This window comes from Cervus canadensis, chromosome 19, assembly GCF_019320065.1.
Source record: "Cervus canadensis isolate Bull #8, Minnesota chromosome 19, ASM1932006v1, whole genome shotgun sequence".
Classification (NCBI taxonomy): Eukaryota; Metazoa; Chordata; class Mammalia; order Artiodactyla; family Cervidae; genus Cervus; species Cervus canadensis.
In genome coordinates this window covers 523993-545262 of record NC_057404.1, presented here as the reverse complement: position 1 = coordinate 545262, position 21270 = coordinate 523993, and the positions used below count along the sequence as shown (strand labels likewise).

General features: G+C 42.1%; 1 protein-coding gene across 2 annotated transcripts in view; it reads left to right on the top strand.

Annotated features, from left to right (window-relative positions):
* ATP10D (ATPase phospholipid transporting 10D (putative)) overlaps positions 1 to 21270 on the top strand; it is a 123826-nt gene that overhangs the window by 97606 nt on the left and 4950 nt on the right. For both annotated transcript variants that reach the window (XM_043438341.1, XM_043438340.1), the window contains exons 18-22: positions 703 to 828; positions 8954 to 9154; positions 13879 to 13959; positions 15184 to 15288; positions 19716 to 19903. In XM_043438341.1, the coding sequence (XP_043294276.1) occupies positions 703 to 828; positions 8954 to 9154; positions 13879 to 13959; positions 15184 to 15288; positions 19716 to 19903 (701 nt within the window). The remainder of the gene's footprint in view (positions 1 to 702; positions 829 to 8953; positions 9155 to 13878; positions 13960 to 15183; positions 15289 to 19715; positions 19904 to 21270) is intronic.

The following is a 21270-nucleotide window of genomic DNA, read 5'->3' as shown; positions in this document are numbered from 1 at the left end:
TTCTAAGGGAGCTGCTTTCCAGGGAAAGCACGCTTGCTGAAATCACATCATGCATAGTAGACCAGAGAGAACTCTTGTTTCCTTGGATCAGACTGGAACGCTGGGTGGTAGCTCCAGGCAACCCATGAAGGCTCTCTCTGCATGGGGTTTTGCTTGTTTGGAGAGGGCTTTTTTTTTTGGGGGGGGGGGTCGTGGTCTGCATGTAAGGCTTAAACTACATATTTTAAAAAATTTTTATTTGAGTATAGCTGACTTACAATGTTATGTTAGTTTCAGTTTTACAGCAAAATGAATCAGTTATACATATACCGAACTGCTTTTAGATTCTTTTGCCACATAGGCTATTACAGAGTATTTAGTAGAGTTCCCTGTGCTGGGCAATAGATCCTTATTAGTTATCTGTTTTATATATAGTATACAAGTCAATCCCTCTCTCCCAGTTTACCCCTGTCCCCTTACACCCTGGTAACCATACATTTGTTTTCTACATCTGTCACTTTGTTTCTGTTTTGTGAGTAAGTTCATTTGTACTGTTTTGTTTTTTTTTTTTAAGATTCCCGCGTATGTTTGATATTTGTCTCTGTGATTTACTAACACTTAAACCACATTTTGACCAGTCTGAGCCTGCTGGAGGTCGGCCTGCCATGCTGTCTGTTCCAACATGTTTTGCTCAGGGTGACACTCTCCTTGTCGTCTCCACAGGCTGTGATGGCCAGCGACTTTGCTGTTTCTCAGTTTAGACATCTCAGCAAGCTCCTCTTTGTCCATGGGCATTGGTGTTATACCCGTCTTTCCAACATGATTCTCTATTTTTTCTACAAGAACGTGGTATGTAGCTCCAGAGAATTCATCCTTTTCCCTGTGACCCTTCCTCTCCTGCTGGTGTAAGGGGTGAAGAGGGAGGGCCCAACGTTAAGCTTGCTTTGCTTATTGATGTTTGGGAAGCGGCCAGGATGACTCCTGCTGTCTTACTAGGAATAATCTGCTATGTTTCAGCAGCTGACAGCAAATTGCTAGGCTTGTCCATCTGCTAGCATTTTCTATTCCCTATGCATTTAAATTCAATTAAACCCTGTCTGATTCATTTAGAATCCAGTTTTTGACCTTCTGTAAAATGATTGTGACAAGTAGAATTATGAAATGTTTAATGCTGTCAGCAAAGGTTTGCTTCCATTTTACAGGAGATTAAAAAAAAAATCTACTGTCTCTAATGGATGTCCCATGTGGTATATTGAAGATGCAGATGAAATCCTAGGATAGTGCCTTAGCCTATGGAGCTGGCTAGTACCACTAGATAAAGAATTCTATGGCAAGCCTATAAAATGTGTTTGTACTTGGTAGCTGTAATTCTGAAAAGGGCAGAGTTTGATTAGTAAGCATCGTGGCTTTTAATCTTCAACTTATTGTTTAAATTTCAGTTTCCTCTTTTATAAACCCATGTTGACCTTAGGTTGCTTCCCCTAAATCCCTTCTTAGTGGGATGATTAGGTAAATATGTCATGATTTTCAGTGAAATTTATTCTTGGTCTTTTGAGTCCATATGTAGCAAGTTGGTAGTAAACAAAAGTTTAAATCAATACTGAAATACCATTTTCAGGGAAAAGATGACTTAGGGTCATTTTTGGGTCTGTGCATGTGTGTGTTTGTCTATCAGCAGCAGGAACATTTTTTTTTCTTCTAGCACAGTGAGCTTTTCAGGCAGCTCTCAGTACTTTACTGTTAGAATTAGCACACTTACTCACCAGAGTACATCACGCACAACGCCGGGCTGGAGGAAGCACAAGTGGAACCCAGACTGCCGGCAGAAATATCAGTAACCTCGGATATGCAGATGACACCACCCTTATGGCAGAAAGTGAAGAAGAACTAAAGAGCCTCTTGATGAAACTGAAAGAGGAGAGTCAAAAAGTTGACTTAAAGCTCAACATTCGGAAAACTAAGATCATGGCATCCAGTCCCATCACTTCATGGCAAATAGATGGGGAAACAGTGGACACAGTGACAGACTCTTTTCTTGGGCTCCAAAATCACTGCAGATGGTGATTGCAGCCATGAAATAAAAAGACACTTGCTGCTTGGAAGAAAAGCTATGACCAACCTAGACAGCATATTAAAAAGCAGAGACATTACTTTACCAACAAAGGTCCATCTAGTCAGCTATGGCTTTTCCAGCAGTCATGTATGGATGTGAGAGTTGGACTATAAAGAAAGTTGAGCGCTGAAGAATTGATGCTTTTGAACTGTGCTGTTAGAGAAGACTCTTGAGAGTCCCTTGGACTGCAAGGAGATCCAACCAGTCCATCCTGAAGGAAATCTGTCCTGAATATTCATTGGAAGGACTGATGCTGAAGCTGAAACTCCAATACTTCAGCCATCTGATGCGAAGAGCTGACTCATTTGAAAAGACTCTGATGCTGGGAAATATTTAATGCAGGAGGAGAAGGGGACGCCCAAAGATAAGATGGTTGGATGGCATCACCAACTCGATGGACATGAGTTTGAGCAAACTCTGGGAGCTGGTGATGGACAGGGAAGGCTGGTGTGCTGCAGTCCATGGGGTCACAGAGTTGGACATGACTGAGCGACTGAACTGAGCTGAACACATAGTCAAAGTTTTAATAAAAAACTTTACAAAAATATTTGAAATGCATAATGTCTCTGTCTGAGTGTTGACTCTGGGTTAGGTTGTGATCTGTAATGTAAAATTCCAGGACTCAGTGGCCCGTGAATTTAAGAAAGGAGCCCCTCTCCTAGGCTTCATTTTCATATCTTTGCATTTTTCTACTTCTATTAATATTATAATGCCCTGGTGGTTCAGTGGTGAAAAATCCACCTGCAATGTAGGAGACACAAGTTTGATCCCTGGGTCAGTAAGATCCCCTGAAGAAGGAAATGGGAAACCCACTCCAGTATTCTTGCCAGGATGATCCCAGAGGAGGAAGAGCCTGGTGGGTTACACTCCAGGGTTAACAGAGTCAGACACAACTTAGCGACTAAACAAACAGCAACAGTTATGATGTAGCCCACTTCACCACTCCCTCCTTTTAACTCCATATTTTTAGCTAACATTAGAAAGGGAGGCCACATGCTCTTGGAGAGAGAGAATGTTTATTTGTGGAAAGTGCATTACCAGGGACCCCACAGTCTCTCAGCTCCGTAAACCTTGATGGCTGTTCACACTGAAATCCTCCCAACTTGTTTCTGCCTCTTTCTTGCCTAGCCAAACAGGGAATGGTTTGTAAACTATGGAGAATAGGGCCAGTATCAGAAGCCATTTGAGCAGCTTAGCTTTCTGGGACTGTGGTTTTTTCATCTTGAACCAATTTTGAGATAGTAATAAAGGCTATGGATTCAGTCCCCAATTAGCACCCCAAACTGCACATACCCTAAACTACTATGTTTTCAGGAGCAAGGCATGATAAATATCCATGGACCCTAGGCTAAGAAACTATATTCTAAGGATCGTGGCCCCCATCCTATAGTGTTCCAGGGTATCTATGGTGCCAATAATAATAATATATTAATTAATTAATGTTGATTAAAAGGCACTTTATTGTTGCTTGAGAACCCCAAGAACATATGAAAAGGCCACTGAAAGATGAACTCCCCAGGTTGGTAGGTGCCCAATATGCTATTGGAGATCAGTGGAGAAATAACTCCAGAAAGAATGAAGGGATGGAGCGAAAGCAAAAACAACACCCAGTTGAGGATGTGACTGATGATAGAAGCAAGGTTCGATGCTGTAAAGAGCAATATTGCATAGGAACCTGGAATGTTAGGTCCATGAAATCAAGACAAACTGGAAGTGGTCAAACAGGAGATGACAAGAGTGAACATCGACATTCTAGGAGTCAGTGAACTAAAATGGACTGGAATGGGTGAATTTAACTCAGATGACCGTTATATCTACTACTGTGGGCAGGCATCCCTTAGAAGAAATGGAGTAGTCATCATAGTCAACAGGAGAGTCCGAAATGCAATACTTGGATGCAATCTCAAAATCAACAGAATGATCTCTGTTTGTTTCCAAGGCAAACCATTCAATATCACGGTAATCCAAATCTATGCCCAGACCAGTAACACTGAGGAAGCTGAAGTTGAATAGTTCTATGAAGACCAACAAAACCTTTTAGAACACCCAAAAAAGATGTCCTTTTCACTAAAGGGGACTGGAATGCAAAAGTAGGAAGTCAAGAAACACCTGTAGTAACAGGCAGATTTGCCTTGGAGTACAGAATGAAGCAGGGCAAAGGCTAATAGAGTTCTGCCAAGAGAACCCACTGGTCGTAGCAAACACCCTCTTCCAACAACACAACAGAAGACTCTACACATGGACATCACCAGACGGCCAACACCGAAATCAGATTGGTTATGTTCTTTGCAGCCAAAGATGAAGAAACTCTATTCAATTCAGTTCAGTCGCTCAAACATGTCCGACTCTTTGTGACCCTATGAACTGCAGCTCGCCAGGGCTCCCTGTCCATCATCAACTGCCAGAGTTTACCCAAACCCATGTCCACTGAGTCGGTGATGCCATTCAACCATCTCATCCTCTGTCGTCCCCTTCTTCTCCTGCCCTCAATCTTTCCCAGCATCAGGGTCTTTTCAAATGAGTCAGCTCTTCGCATCAGGTGGCCAAAGTATTGGAGTTTCAGCTTCAACATCAGTCCTTCCAATGAACACTCAGGACTGATCTCCTTTAGGATGGACTGGTTGGATCTCCTTGCAGTCCAAGGGACTCTCAAGAGTCTTCTCCAACACCACACTTCAAAAGCATCAATCCTTCAGCGCTCAGCTTTATTTATAGTCCAAGTCTCACATCCATACATGACCCCTGGAAAACCATAGCCTTGACTAAATAGACCTTTGTTGACAAAGTAATGTCCCTGCTTTTTAATATGCTATCTAGGTTGGTCATAACTTTCCTTCCAAGGAGTAAGCGTCTTTTAATTTCATGGCTGCAATCACCATCTGCAGTGATTTTGGAGCCCCCAAAAAATAAAGTCAGCCACTGTTTCCACTGTGTCCCCATCTATTTGCCATGAAGTGATGGGACTGGATGCCATGATCTTAGTTTTTCTGAATGTTGAGCTTTAAGCCAACTTTTTGACTCTCCTCTTTCAGTTTCATCAAGAGGCTCTTTAGTTCTTCTTCACTTTCTGCCATAAGGGTGGTGTCATCTGCATATCTGAGGTTATTGATATTTCTCCCGACAATCTTGATTCCAGCTTGTGCTTCTTCCAGCCCAGGGTTTCTCATGATGTACTCTGCATATAAGTTAAATAAGCAGGGTGACAATGTACAGCCTTGACATACTCCTTTTCCTATTTGGAACTAGTCTGTTGTTCCATGTCCAGTTCTAACTGGTGCTTCCTGACCTGTATATAGGTTTCTCAAGAGGCAGGTCAGGTGGTCTGGTATTCCCATCTCTTGAAGAATTTTCCACAGTTTATTGTGATCCAGACAGTCAAAGGCTTTGGCATAGTCAATAAAGCAGAAACAGATGTCTTTCTGGAACTCCTTGCTTTTTCGATGATCCAGCAGATGTTGGCAGTTTGATCTCTGGTTCCTCTGCTTTTTCTAAAACCAGCTTGAACGTCTGGAAGTTCACGAGATATAGAGAAGCTCTATACAGCCAGCAAAAACAAGACGGGGAGCTGACTGTGGCTCAGATATTGCCGAATTCAGACTTAAATTGACCTGCCTCTTGAGAAATCTGTATGCAGGTCAGGAAGCAACAGTTAGAACTGGACATGGAACAACAGACTAGTTCCAAATAGGAAAAGGAGTACGTCAAGGCTGTATATTGTCACCCTGCTTATTTAACTTATATGCAGAGTACATCATGAGAAACGCTGGGCTAGAAGAACAAGCTGGAATCAAGATTGCCGGGAGAAATAGCAATTACCTCACATATGCAGATGACTCCATCCTTATGGGGTGGGGAAAACCACTAGCCCACTAGACCATTCAGGTATGACCTAAATCAAATCCCTTATGATTATACAGTGGAAGGGAGAAATAGATTTAAGGGACTAGATCTTTTAAACAGAGTGCCTGATGAACTATGGACAGAGGTTTGTGACACTGTACAGGAGACAGGGAGCAAGACCATCCCCAAGAAAATGGAATGCAACAAAGCAAAATGGTTGTCTGAGGAGACCTTATAAATAGCTGTGAAAAGAAGAGAAGTGAAAAGCAAAGGAGAAAAGGAAAGAGATACCCATTTGAATGCAGAGTTCCAAAGATTAGCAAGGAGAGATCAGAAAGCCTTCCTCAGTGATCAATGCAAAGAAATAGAGGAAAACAACAGAATGGGAAAGACTAGAGGTCTCTTGAAGAAAATGAGAGACACCAAGGGAACATTTCATGCAAAGGTGGGCTCAATAAACGGCAGAAATGGTATGGACCTAACAGAAGCAGAAGATATTAAGAAGAGGTAGCAAGAATACACAGAAGAACTGTACAAAAAAGATCTTCACAACCCAGATAATTATGATGGTGTGATCACTCACCTAAAGCCAGACATCCTGGAATGTGAAGTCAAGCGGGCCTTAGGAAGCATCATTACAAACGAAGCTAGTGGAGGTGATGGAATTCCAGGTGAGCTATTTCACATCCTAAAAGATGATGCTGTGAAAGTGCTTCACTCAATATGTCAGCAAATTTGGAAAACTCAGCAGTGGCCACAGGACTGGAAAAGGTCAGTTTTCATTCCAGTCCCAAAGAAAGGCAATGCCAAAGAATGTTCAAACTACTGCACAATTGCACTCATCTCACACCCTAGTAAAGTAATGCTCAAAATTCTCCAAGCCAGGCTTCAGCAATATGTGAACCGTGAACTTCCAGATGTTCAAGCTGGATTTAGAAAAGGCAGAGGAACCAGATCAAATTGCCAACATCCACTGGATCATCAAAAAAGCAAGAGAGTTCCAGAAAGACATCTGTTTCTGCTTTATTGACTATGCCAAAGCCTTTGACTGTCTGGATCACAATAAACTGTGGAAAATTCTTCAAGAGATGGGAATACCAGACCACCTGACCTGCCTCTTGAGAAACCTGTATGGAGGTCAGGAAGCAACAGTTAGAGCTGGACATGGAACAACAGACTAGTTCCAAATAGGAAAAGGAGTATGTCAAGGCTGTACATTGTCACCCTGCTTATTTAACTTATATGCAGAGTACATCATGAGAAACGCTGGGCGGGATGAAGCACAAGCTGGAATCAAGATTGTCGGGAGAAATATCAATAACCTCAGATATGCAGATGACACCACCCTTATGGCAGAGAGTGAAGAGGAACTAAAGAGCCTCTTGATGAAACTGAAAGAGGAGAGTCAAAAAGTTGGCTTAAAGCTCAACATTCAGAAAAACTAAGATCATGGCATCCAGTCCCATCACTTCATGGCAAATAGATGGGGACACAGTGGAAACAGTGGCTGACTTTATTTTTTGGGGGCTCCAAAATCACTGCAGATGGTGGCTGCACCCATGAAATTAAAAGATGCTTACTCCTTGGAAGGAAAGTTATGACCAACCTAGATAGCATATTAAAAAGCAGGGACATTACTTTGCCAACAAAGGTCCATCTAGGCAAGGCTATGTATTTTCCAAGGGTCATGTATGGATGTGAGATTTGGACTATAAAGAAAGCTGAGCACCGAATAATTGAGCTTTTGAAATGTGGTGTTGGAGAAGACTCTTGAGAGTCCCTTGGACTGCAAGGAGATCCAACCAGTCCATCCTAAAGGAGATCAGTCCTGGGTGTTCATTGGAAGGACTGATGTTGAAGCTGAAACTCCAATACTTTGGCCACCTGATGCGAAGAGCTGACTCATTTGAAAAGACCCTGATGCTGGGAAAGATTGAGGGCAGGAGGAGAAGGGGACAACAGGGGATGAGATGGCAGGATGGCATCACCAACTTAATGGACATGGGTTTGGGTGGACTTGGTAGTTGGTGATGGACAGGGATCCCTGGCGTGCTGCAGTTCATGGGGTTGCAAAGAGTCAGACACGACTGAGCGACTGAAGTAAACTCAAAGGTCACTTTATAGTTCATGGGCAGTTTCTATCTGGATCTTGATTTTAAGACCTGATGTGGGATAATTCTCATTTTCCAGATAGAGAAACCAAAATTTATAGAGGTTTTTAAAATGACCTAGAGTCACATAGTCATATAGAAAGTGTCCCCTGGGACTTGAAAGAAGACCCCCTAAATCTGAGTCGAATGACCTTTCCTGTGTCCTCCATTGCTTCAGGGCACAAAGCTTTTGCTATTGCAGACTTAGTGCACATGAGGCAAAGTACTGATACCATGTACAATGTATGTGCTTGGCCTCTAGGATGACCACCTGCCCTGGTTTGCCTGGGTCTACCCCAGTTTAAGTCGTAAGAGTACCATGTCCTGAGAAACTCCTGTCTCAAGCAAACTGGGATGGTTGCCCACCCACTGGCACCATCCCACTTCACCACCAAAAAAATAATCGAGAACTCAGAAAGCAAGTGAATGAACATTTGGCTTCTACCTACCAGCTACCTACCAGCTGCTACCAGCATGGGTCCAGCTTCTCTTTATCTGGAGCTGGAATGTCTCCATTTGAATCCTGGCTCTGCCACTTACTTGCCAGGTAACTTTAGGCAAGTTCCTTAGCCTCCCCATGCCTCACTTTCCTCATCCACGTTGTTACGAAAATTAAATGAACGATTTATAAAGCTCTTAGAACCGTGAGTGCCAGCACCACATAGTAAACTGTCTGTATGTGTGTGTGTGTGTTTTAATAAAACATTTACCAAAATAAAAGGTGTGAGGTCAGCTGTGGTTCTCCATTCTGTCAGCAAAGAAACTGTTCTGGGAGGCTGAGATCACACTGTTCAGAGCAGCGCTGGGTGGCATGTGTGGTCATGGCTCTCACAGCAGACTCTAAGATGTGACTTTTTCTTTGTGTCCCTAGGCCTATGTGAACCTCCTTTTCTGGTACCAGTTCTTTTGTGGGTTTTCAGGAACGTCCATGACTGACTACTGGGTCTTGATCTTCTTCAACCTCCTTTTCACATCTGCACCTCCCGTCATTTATGGAGTCCTAGAGAAAGACGTGTCTGCAGAGACCCTCATGCAGCTGCCCGATCTCTACAGGAGTGGCCAGAGGTCAGAGGTGGGTGCTCCAGCAGAAACGTGCGCACGGATACGCAGCCGTCGTCAGAGTCAGGCATCTTCCAGGGTGCTTGGCTCAAATACTCTGGTGCATTGAAATGTGTCTGTTTCCAGAGATCTCTCCTAACACAGCAGACATTAAGTTACTCATTTCTGAAAGAAAACAAATAAAACTATGAAAGACCTCAGGTGCTTCTAAGAAGAAATCCAGTCTTCAGACCTTACAAATAACATTATCTAGTATTTCCTAAACCCCCGGCACCTTCTGCTGGGCAAACTACGAATTATTCGCAGTCCCATTTATCTTGACAAAGCACTTTGAGAGAGAACCTGGTGTTGTTTCCATTCTAAGATGAAGAATGTGAACATCAAAGGGGCTGAGGAATTTTTCCAGAAATCTCATAGCTTTTTTTTTTTTTTTTTTAAAGCAGAACTGAGATGGGAACCCTTCTTAGTCTGGTTCTAAAGCCAAAATTAAATTCTTCAGGTTTTACTGTCATGCGAAATAGTGATATGATCTTACCGCCTCCCTCTCCCTAAACCCATGTCCACCTTCCACTTAATTAATCTCTCAGTCCTGTCCGCCCACCTCTGATATATCCCTTATATCTGTCCCCTCTCCATCCTTCTCTCAGCCCTCATTACCTCTTACCCATAATATCATAGTCACCAATTAATTGAGCTACTTGTCTCAAAACTCTTCTCTTTTGTCTAGTTCATCTTTTACAAAATTAATAACTATTTTTGAGATAGCCTTATGAACATTATGTAATGCCTCTTATATGCCAGGCATATACATATATATATATGCATACATTTATGTATGTAAACTGCTTAACGTACATAAATGTAATTCTCAAAACGACCCTTCAGGGTAGATGCTGTCGTTGGCCGCTGTAGATGAGGGGAGTCGGGCACAGGGAGGCGTCTTCAGTACCACCCCGTCACCGAGCTCGTGACTGGCGCAGATGAGCCCCAGTTCCCAAAAGCCTCTGCTGCGTTGCCGAGAGAACACTGATGCTGTCTTCAGTCCTTGGGTGCTCCCAACCCCTTTGCTATTTAATGGCCAGAAATCCAAAGTGCTCTCGTAAGTGCTCAGGATCACAGCGACTGAGGTGGACCCGCAACCTATAGATACCTATAAAGGGACAAAGCTGAGGGCTTAGTCTGGTAAGACATTGTAGCCTTAAGAAGAAGTCTATGTTAGTCAGGACTCTTCAGTTTCAGTTGACATAAAACCAGCTCAAACTGGCTTGATGAAAAAGGGAAATATATTGGCCCCATAGCTGCAAAATCCAGGACTAATGGTGACATCTATTTTTCTTTTTTAAATTTAATTTTTATTTTGTACTGGAGTGTAGTTGATTTACAATGTTGTGTAAGACACCATTATTCTTAAATCAGCTGTAACTGTGCTGGTTATGGCTCCTTGGCTCAGCTGGCAGTGACAGGGTTAGTCGCTCAGTCATGTCCAGCTCTTTGCAACCCCATGGACTGTAGCCTGCCAGGGCCCTCTGTCCATGGGGTTCTCCAGGCAAGAACAGTGAAGGGGCTGCCATTCTCTTCTCTAGTGGATCTTCCCCACCCAGGCATCGAACTCAGTTGTGCATTGGGATGTGAGTCCTACGCTTTTCGCTGTGTGTACTGCTGTGACTGGAAAGATCGTTTTCTCACCAGCCAGGCCTGGGATGTGGATCTTTCCTGACGACAGAGCTTAACCACATGGACAGGGTTGGGAAGAGGGTTTCCTGTCAAAGGGCTGGAGAAATGAAAATGAGACCCATGGTAAGAAATTCATGCATTGGGTTTCACTGGACTCACTATCCTGAAGACACTGACCCAGAACAGCACGTGTTACAAATGATGGGTGGTGGTTAGCCTGAGTTTACATTCTGGCTCAGTGGTATGTGACCTTGGTAAGTTATGTTACTTGCCTGTACTCCAGTTTCTTTATTTATGGAGATTACGTGAGGATTAAGTAAGATAATATGTATAAAAGTTCCAGCCATATTACACTCTCAGTGTTGTTTTTATCCCACCCCTAGACTTAACCAGAAATTTGAGGAAATCCTAAATATAAAATGATGTTTTATTTTTGTCAATCCAACTTTCTTCTGGGTTGAACTGCCTTTCCAGACTGGAGAGTAAGTTAATGTCCTTAGGCTCATGGGTATGGGCTTCCCTGATCGCTCAGTTGGTAGAGAGTCCGCCTGCAATGCAGGAGACCCTGGTTCGATTCCAGGGTCGGGAAGATCAGCTAGAGAAGGGATAGGCTACCCTCTCCAGTATTCTTGGGCTTCCCTTGTGGCTCAGCTGGTAAAGAATCCACCTGCAATACGGGAGACCTGTGTTCGATCCCTGGGTTGGGAAGATCCCCTGGAGAAGGGAAAGGCTCATGGGGCAGTCAACGCAAGAAGAAGTCAGCTTCCAGGGAGGAGGAAATCCTTACAATTCTTCAGTTTCATCCAATTCATTTCGATCAAAGAACCAAATGGGATATTCTAAAAAAGTCCAATCTGACTTAAGGTTCAAAGTCAGGGGTGCAGGAATGTGTGGCTGATAGTAATGAAGTTGTCCTGCACCCCAGGTCTAAGTTAGATTCCAAGTCCGTTGAGGAAAGAAGGATAGAAGGGAGACGGTTTATGTTTTTATAGCTGGTGTTTCAGAAGCCCATTTGTACAGCCTGAAGATTGTAATTGGTCTTTACCCTGGAAGAGTTGAGGTCATTGTTTCCTGTTGTTGAGCCCTGCTATCAATTCTGTGCACACATTGTTCTATCGAGCCGGCCAGTTTTGTAATACATGGTGATTGCAGGCTGTGTCCCAGCATGTGGCTATTGATAAAAAGTAATTGATTTCATTGATTTACCTTCCGGAAGAGTTGTCCTTTCTTTGAACTTGGCCTCCAAACAAATTCTGTTTTATGTTTGGGCCATTTCCTGTCTTTGGTGTCATGAAAGATAACTTTCCAGGCTTACAGCATCTCTCTCCTTGAAAGGAGATGGGTCTGGAAGGCCACAGTGAGAGGTGTCCCTTCCAAACAGCCGTCATCTATTACCATCTTTCTTCACCCACACAGCCTTCTGGCTTTAACTTCATGTGGATTTTTGCCTCTCAGTTTCCAGGGATCTCCTGAGTTACTCCTTTCAGCCTCTCATTTGTCTTATCCTTGACACTTCCCTGCCCCAGAGTCCCCTAATTCACAGGACTGTGAAGAAGGTGTACTTGCTACCTTTTGGCTCTAGGTGTTCTGAGCAGCCCCCGTCCCGCTAGGAGCATGGAGCTGTATTTCAGCTTATCCCGGCATTGTTCCGTCTTGTGCAGTGACATTTTGGTGGCCCTTTGACTCTGCTACATTCTCTTCCACCATTTGGTTGTGCTTAGTTTATGGACACTTGAAGAAAGGCAGGTAGAAGATTCCATCATTCCAATGAGAAAACTGTAACAGAAGGTACAGGGAAAAGTAGACTGGAAACCATGACTCTTCATCACTTTGATTTTTCCAGAGGACAAAGAGACTAAAAAACAAAAGAAAAAAGATAGATGCCTCAAACTTCTTTTGAGGGCTGGAAGAATGTATATGGAGATTTCGAACATTTATAAAGCTTTAGAAGACAGACACCCATTTTGAAGAAAATTTCAGCCTCTTTTTTCATTTTAAAGGAAATAAGACTATAAACATGTTAAGAAAAGGAAAAAGTAGCTCAAGGATATGATATGTGTGTTGTTGTCATTTTTGTCTGTGGCAGACGTCACTAATAAACCATAGCCCTCCATCCTTCCTGTCAGGTCTGAATGGAGCCTCAGAATCCTTCTGCACACACAGTATTGTTTGTTCAGAATTATCTTCTATTTGAAAACCTGTTTTCAGTCGTTTGACTGGTATCTATACTTGATCTTTCTCTTTCTGCAGGCTTTTGGTAGGAAGGAGTTTAGCACATGAAAAGTTAGGTAAGAATAGCTTACTAATCCAAGAAATAGCTGTTGGGTACTTGCTGTGTGCCAGGCCCTGCTTTAGCCACTTGAATAAAAGAATCTAGGTCCCACTTTATGAAGCTTGCCTTCTGTTGAGAGAAACAGGAAGTGGTTAGGTAAACAAGATGATTTCCGACTGTGATGAAAGACTTCTAAGGGCCCCTGGCATTAATAGTAAATGATAAGTGGACGTAGCTTTTAGATTGGCCTGAGGTCTATGCCGCTGTGAGTTGGGATATGAGTTAGGATATCTGAGTTAGGATATGAGTAATGAGGAACTGGTTGTATAGGAGGTCTAGGAAGAATTTCTAGCAGAGATAACAGCACAGGGGAAGCCCTGAGGAAAGAAGGGATTTGGCATATTTGAGAAACAGATGAAGTCTGCGTGTTGGGAGGATGGTGAATGAAGATTAGACCAGGAGGGGGTGACCCTGGAGAGCAGGGATTTCAATGAGAAGACCACACAGGACCTCCTAGATCATGCGATGGGACTAAGATTGATCCAGTGATAGAAGCAATACAAGTTGAGGAGTTCCTTCAGGTTTTTTTTTCACCTGTGAACTCATTTTATTCAATTATCACCCCCTTATTTCACTATTACTTACAGATCTGACCTGTTCATGAACGAGAGACTGAAGGAATAGAGTTTTCTCTAAGAGAAGCAAAAGCAAGCAGTGGCTGGTGGTGTTCCTTGATTTTGCTTTGACCCTTATTAATCTTTCTCCCTCCCCAATGTCTGTTTTGTTTTCAGGCATACTTGCCCCTCACCTTCTGGATTACTTTGTTGGATGCCTTTTATCAAAGCCTGGCCTGCTTCTTTGTGCCTTACTATGTGAGTCCTTGTTAACCCAGAGGGTTTGTTGTTAATGGATAAACGGTGCCTCTTTGTTCTCTGTCACGGGTGTCAGCCTTCAGAATAGGTATATGAGGGTAGATTGCTCGTGTGATTAAGTTATTAACTGACTAAATATAATGCTTCTCTCAAATATGGTAGGGTAGTGGGTTAAATTTGGAGAGAAGTGTCTAGATGGTAGATAACGGGTTAAATTTGAAGAGAAGTGCCTAGCTGAATCCTTTTGGTTCTCTTTGTAGCCCTGTACTGCTTGACAATTTTCATCAATGACTTGAATAAAGTTGAAAGCCTGGCTTATAATTAGATGAGTCAAAATCAGACAGGCAAAGTCAGAATATGAAAGCTATTATTAGTCAGTGCCGGACTAATTCTACTAGGATGTCATTCAGAGTATTAAATTTAAGTAGTATCCCCCAAACTTTAAAAGAAAAAAACACCTTGTTATGCAGGTAAAAAATGGAAAAAATATGACTAAATGAAGAATTAATAAAATTAATTTAAAAATTGTAGACCAACAGCAAGCAGCATGATACAGTTGCCCGTTCACCCACCTCCCTCCCCAGAAGAAAATGCTAATTTGATCATGGATGGTTAACAAAAGTTCATTAACAAAAAGGGAAAAGGTAATAGTCTTTAAGTTAACAATTATCATTCTTTATTCAAATAAAACTACTTGAATTTTCCCACCTAGAATAATCAAGGTATACTGCATTTCAAGAGGAATATAGGTAAGGCAATCTAAAGTATATTTAGAAAAGAATGACGAATTGTAAAATATCGGAAAACTGTGTCATGTGAGGAGTGAAGACATAAGCATATGAGAGGGGTGGATATTTACTTAACCATGATACAAACTCAAGTTAGCCAGAGTATCTGCTTCAGAGGTTTGCAGCTCTGTTGAGTGGAACATGTTTGAAATTTCTCTATACTTCAAAGAATCAGAAGCATAAGTAAAAGAGTCAAGGAAGATGAATTAAGATTCAGAATATAAAAAATAATTCCAGCTGAAAAATCCAAAGATTAGATGGCCTGTCTGGGGTTCAGTCTCTTTTTCTAAAAATGTTCAAGTTTATCCTAGATGACCAGTTATTAGGAACACTGAAGAAAGGGACTCAGTCCTCGTTTGGGCCGTGGAATGCAGTGACGATGTACCAGAGTGTGCGCAACTCTCCAAGAGCACCAACTTTTACCCTCTCTTTGTAGACCTACCAGGGCTCAGACATTGACATCTTTACGTTTGGAAACCCCCTGAACACAGCTGCTCTCTTCATCATTCTCCTCCATCTGGTGATAGAAAGCAAGAGTTTGGTGAGTGGTTTTCCTGCCTCTGAAGTAGCCTGAAGCTGTTGTTGGGAAATGTCTTCATGCCTAGAAAACAAATGGTAATGAGAGGAGTGATGACTCCCAGGAAGAGGGGTAACTCGCAGCCGCTCGCGTGGGTTGTTGAGTGCGGTCATGCTGAGGATAGTCTGCGGCCAGGAGGACTGGGGAACACCTGCCTGGCCCCCTTGGTGGTACTCATGGTGTGAATGGTTCATGGTGTGAGTCAGGCTGGAGGAATAATTAACCAGCATTGGCCAGCATTCTTCAAGACCAAGCTGATGCCTTTCAACTAAAGTGAAAACAGGTGTTGTGCCTTAATCCTGGTATAGTGACTTTTGTAAGTGATGATTTTATGCTTTTCTCATAAACAAACAAAAATTTTTTTCTCCCTCCAAAAGTTTTACCATTCATTCCATTTATATCTAGGTCTTTTTGAACTTAGTTGCCAACTTAATGATAAAGTTAAGTCTTTTCTTCAAAATGATTGCAGGATAGCTATGAAACAAAGCTAGTATGGAATCTGCCTCTGATTATTTACGCTGCTCACTCACTTCCATTGTCATTGTCTCTGCTGTCATCCAAGCCTTTGTCATTTCTTCCTGAATTATAGCTACGACCTCCTTGGTCTTCTCACCTTGACTCTTGTCTCTGCTGGCCCTTCTCTACAAAGCAACCAAAATCATCCTTTTGAAATATAAATTGTACCTTTTTGCTGTCCTTTGGGTAAAACCCTTCAGTGGCTTCCGATTTTACTTGGGATAAAATCTAAAAGCCCTAAGACGGCCCATCAGGCTTCATGCAGCCATGCTGCCTCTTCTGTCTACAATGTCATTTCCACTTATTTGTGGACTAGCAGCACACTGTCCCTCTTTTTCTCAGGTACAATGAGCTCATTAGCACATCAGGGTCTTAGCATTGACCATCTCTTCTGATGGGAGCACCCCTTGTTTACTTTCGGATTCCTGCACTTTGCCCAGATCAAAAGTTTTTGTTTCTTTGTGTTTTTTTTTGGTTTCAGCAAAAATGCTGCTTTTCTCAAGAACCCTTTCCTAGCCATCCATTTTCTCCTATCATCCTCTTACTTTATTCATAATGCTAATACTAATTTACAGTTATTCATTTAATTATGTGATTATACCATTCATGTTTCTCTTCTACTTTAGACTGTAATCTTCTTGGGGGCAGAATTTATGTTTTGTTCACCATTGTATACCAGTATTTAGGACAAGGCTGGCACACAGTAGGTGCTCAAAAAATATTTGAATGAATAAATGAATAATTAAATAACCAATGTTTGGGGTGATTTAACATCTTACTGGTGGTGCATTTTATATAGGAAATAACTGGGTGAAGTTACAGTTTTAAATGATATACGAGGTTATATCATGAGATTATAATTTTTGGGTAGGCCTGAATATTTTTGGCATCACATGCTTTGCTTATAACCTTCTATAACCAAACTTTATAAGCCTAAAGTGTTATAAGAAGTTAATATCTGCAGATATAAGATGGGAAGAGTAAAGGGAATTCTAGACCTAAAATATTTGAGACTATTTTGGTATCTATTTAATTTCATTTTTAAACTCTTATGTATGTAGGTAGTTTTGGCTACTGCCTAAGGAAGTGTCGTAAGTTCTGACATCAAAAGGTGTTGCAAGGATGCTAATACGTCAAGTGTCAGTTTGGGTTCAGTGGTGATGAGCAACAGCAATCTATTTTAGCTAACCTGAGCAAATAGAAAAGTTATTAAAAGTATACTGAAGCATCATAGTAAAACAAACAAAAAGATGTCCTGAGGATTCAGAGTGACTCCAGAGATCCAGGGAACAGAAAGCAATGGATAAGCTTGTCAGGATGGTACTGTAGTCTGAACTGGTCCCAGTCACTTTCTCTCTACTCTTGCCTTATTCATTGTGCTCCAAGTTCAGTCCCTGGTGACAGAATTCTATTTCCTTAGCTCCAGTCACAGGCTTTGGTGAAAGAGGAATGTTTTGTCAAGATTGCACATAATTCTGGGAGTCTTCACTAAGAGAAGGGGAGCGAAAGCAAGGTGCCAAGAAAAATGATGTAAAGAATGTATCCATATAAAGAATGTAACCGTATAAAGAATGTATCATCAAAGAATTGTTTCTCACACTGCAGGGTGGGGTAGAGCTCATGGCCGCTGGAGGTCTGTTGTCAGTGACAGTCACTCTGAGACTGTGAATTAGTTTCTATCACCTTTAATCACCATCTCACTGTCACTTTTCTTCCCTCCCTGCTGGTTTTTACCCAGAATCCCTTGACTTTAACTGCATCCATTTATTTAAACAGGTCACCTCCATCAAGTCACTTCTCACTTGCCAAAAGTACTTCTTAAAAGGAAAAAGAAAACCCTGGCAGTAGGGCTCAGTGAGAAGGAAGAACATTTGAGAAAGAAAAAAATCATTGTCTTCGGAGGCATAAAGATCTTTTTTTTAACCAGAGAAGCCCTGGTTGCTCTACGATGTTTTATTTTCTGCTCTACAACAGAGTGACTCAGCTATGAAAGCGAAGGTGTTAGCCACCCAGTCAAGTCCCGCTCTCTGCAGCCCCGTGGACCGCAGCCCGCCAGGCTCCTCTGTCCATGGAGTTTCCCCGGCAAGAATCCTGGAGTGGGCAGTCATTCCATTCTCCAGGGATCTTCAACCCAGGGATCAAACCTGGATCTATGTTTATACATATGTCCCCTCCCTCTTGGAGCTTCCACCCATCCCAGCCCTCTGGGTCACCACGAGCACCAAGCTGCACTCCCCGGGCCACACAGCAGCCTCCCACTCGCCATCAGTTTTGCATATGGCCCTGCTCATGTGTCAGTCCCAAGCTCCCAATGTACCCCCTCCCCATGTCTACATGTCCATTCACTATATCTGCATTGGCATAAGGATCTTAATTGAGGATTCAACCAACATTTTGTGCATGTTTACAAAATAGGAACTGTTTTTGTGATTTTTGTGAAGATATCTATCCTGGAATAATACTTTGCAAGGTTAAAAGGAAAACAGAGAAAATTGGATCTTGTTTGAGAATTTTAGGCCTAGAAAGTAAAAAAAGATTAATAAAAGCATTCTTCCCCCAAAAGACTAATAAATACCACCGCGGTTGTACACAGTGATTTTAGGTGGGGCTGTACACTGCACTAAATAACACTGATGACTAGATAATGTGAAAGTGACTCTCTTTCGTACTTTGGATTATGTCAAACAGGAAGTCTGTTTGGGACTATCATGTTTTATCACAGTAACTCTTGCTTATTTCCTTTTGTAACAAAGATAGATCAGACCCCAGACTCAAAGCTGTTATGACAGGAAATGCAGATATGACATTTAAGGTAGTGATCTGCTTTTCTTTCTAAATAAAGTTACTTAGTGAGCCAGTTTGTAGCAAAATAATAAGAAAAATAATAATGCAAGCTCTGTGCAGGTATGAGGTGGATAGATTATAATGTGATATACAAAGATGTGTATCTTGCTCATGGAGAGTTACTAAGGTTGCAGAGGACTTTAGAGCGGTTGTTCTCCAATGAGTGGCTCAGTGACCCAAGCCATGTCTTGTAGCTGTACCACCTGAAATCATTCCCAAAAAGAACATCTTGGTCAAACATGGAAAGAAAGGAGACAGTATGGATAATTGCACACCTGCTCTTCCATGCTTCTAACTGGAAAGTTTTGCACATCCCTTCCGTTCACATTTCTTTGGTCCAAGCAAGACACAGCCATGCTTAACTTCAAGGGAGTGGGGAAATGCAATTCTTTCAAATGTTTATTAGAGGCAGAGAATGAGATATTGGTGAACAACAGTGATATCTACCACCCACTTAAACAGATAAAGTTTGAAATTCACTGGATTAACGTATTATCTCAAAGAAGAAACAGACCACTAAGTGACTATATGGAAAAATAAGGAGAAAATCCTAACACCTCGTGGAGCATGTGTGTATGTTAGTCACTTAGTTGTGGGGACTCTGCGACCCCATGGACTGTAGCCCACCAGGCTCCTCTGTCCATGGGGTTTCCCAGGTAAGCATGCTGGAGTAGATTGCCAGCCCCTTCTCCAGGGGATCTTCCTGACCCAGGGATTGAACCTGGCTCTCCCACACTGTGGACAGATTCTTTACCGTCTGAGCCACCTTGAAAGCCCATGCATGGACAATACAAAATGAGCTAGTCATCAGAGTGACTTTTTGGCATTTGACTTCATTTTGTGTGATTTAAACAGTGATATGAGCTATTCATGGAGGGTGCTCTTGTGCCTCAGTATTTTGTGTTTCGTTCACTGATTTGTTATTCCATTTACCCACTGCTTAAATATGATGTTTCTTAAAAAGAGCAGATTTTGCCAGACTGTGGAACTACCAGAGAGTACTCACTTCCCTTGCTGTCCTTACCTTTCAGACTTGGATCCACCTGCTGGTCATCATCGGGAGCATCCTGTGCTATTTTTTCTTTGCCTTGGCTTTTGGAGCCGTGTGTGTGACTTGCAACCCGCCGTCCAACCCCTACTGGGTTATGCAGGCGCACTTGGTGGATCCAGTGTTCTACTTAGTTTGTGTTCTCACAGCCTGTGTTGCTCTACTGCCCAGGTATGGTATTTGTTTTATCATCAAGAGAGAAAGCAAAATCATAGGTTTAGAATTCTTCTAGCAACTACTAAGAATAGATGGTTAGACCATCATGTTTAGTAGTAGAAAAGTCAGTCTGCATGGTAGTTAAAATATTGGTCTTATCTCTTTTACCAGAGTACAAAAGTGGCTTAAGCAAATGAAAAGATTTATTTCTCTTTCAAGGAAATTTCTAGTCTGGTTGATAGTCCACAGGGAGAGGGTAGTTTTGCTTCCCAAAGTTACTGAAGGACTCACATCCTTCCCTTTGTCTGTTTCGTTCTGCCATCTCCCAAGGGCGTTACCTTCACTTGCGTGATTGACGCTGGTCACCAGCAGTACTCTCTGGTCCTGGATCCCTGCCCTGCATCTCTGCCTACAGGAGGGAGAGAGAAGATGGAGGGCATGTAGCTTTCCAACTTTCCTCTTTTTATTCTTTTTTGTAATGATATGACCCAGATGTAATATCCATCACTGCTCGTATCCCATTACCTAGAACCTGGGTATGCAGAACTCTGAGTGGCTAAAATCTGGTGGTTTCTAAAAAGAAGGGGAGGATGGGTCCTGAGGGACATGGAGCAGTCTCGACTGAAACCTGTAAACTTTGAAAGCTTACCTCCTTTCGGACTTCAGTTACCTTCCTCATTTAAGTTTAACTCAGTTTCCCATGTGGAAGGAAATGGCTAAGATGTATGCATGGGTTTTTAATCTATAGGTTCTTCGACTCTTTAGAGCTCTTCCCCTTTGTAGTTTTATGTAATCTGTTTAGCTGAAAACAATATAGCAAATAATTGTTCGCCCTTTATAAATATGATGTAAACATCAAAACGATGATTTCATATTATTTGCTCACAAGGTTGACAAATTGGCTTACAAGCAACTCTGACCCGCTGCCTGTTTTTATAAATAACATTTTATTGGAACATAGACATACTCACTAATTTATGTACTATCTATAGCTGCTTCTGTACTATAAGAGCAGAGTTGAATAGTTCCAACACAGACTGTCTGGTGCCCCAAGCCTTACACTCTGGCCTATTGGATGAAAGTTTGCCAACCCCAGTCTATAACATCGTCATAAGAAACAGTGGGCACAGACCTTTTGTTATGGGTAGATGTCCCTTCTAGAAATGCGTAAGAAAAACCCACCTGAGTCATTCTGTGGCGGCTACAGTTATATCCTTAACAATTTCCCGGGTACACTGAGTTCCTTCTGTAGTTCTCACTGTTATTACCAACTTTCAGATTAAAAACTGACAAGATGAACGTGTAGAATTCATGAAGGAACACTTACTTTAAAGTTATAGCCTGAAAATTTTTTTCAAGTGCATTAACAGTACAATTTTACC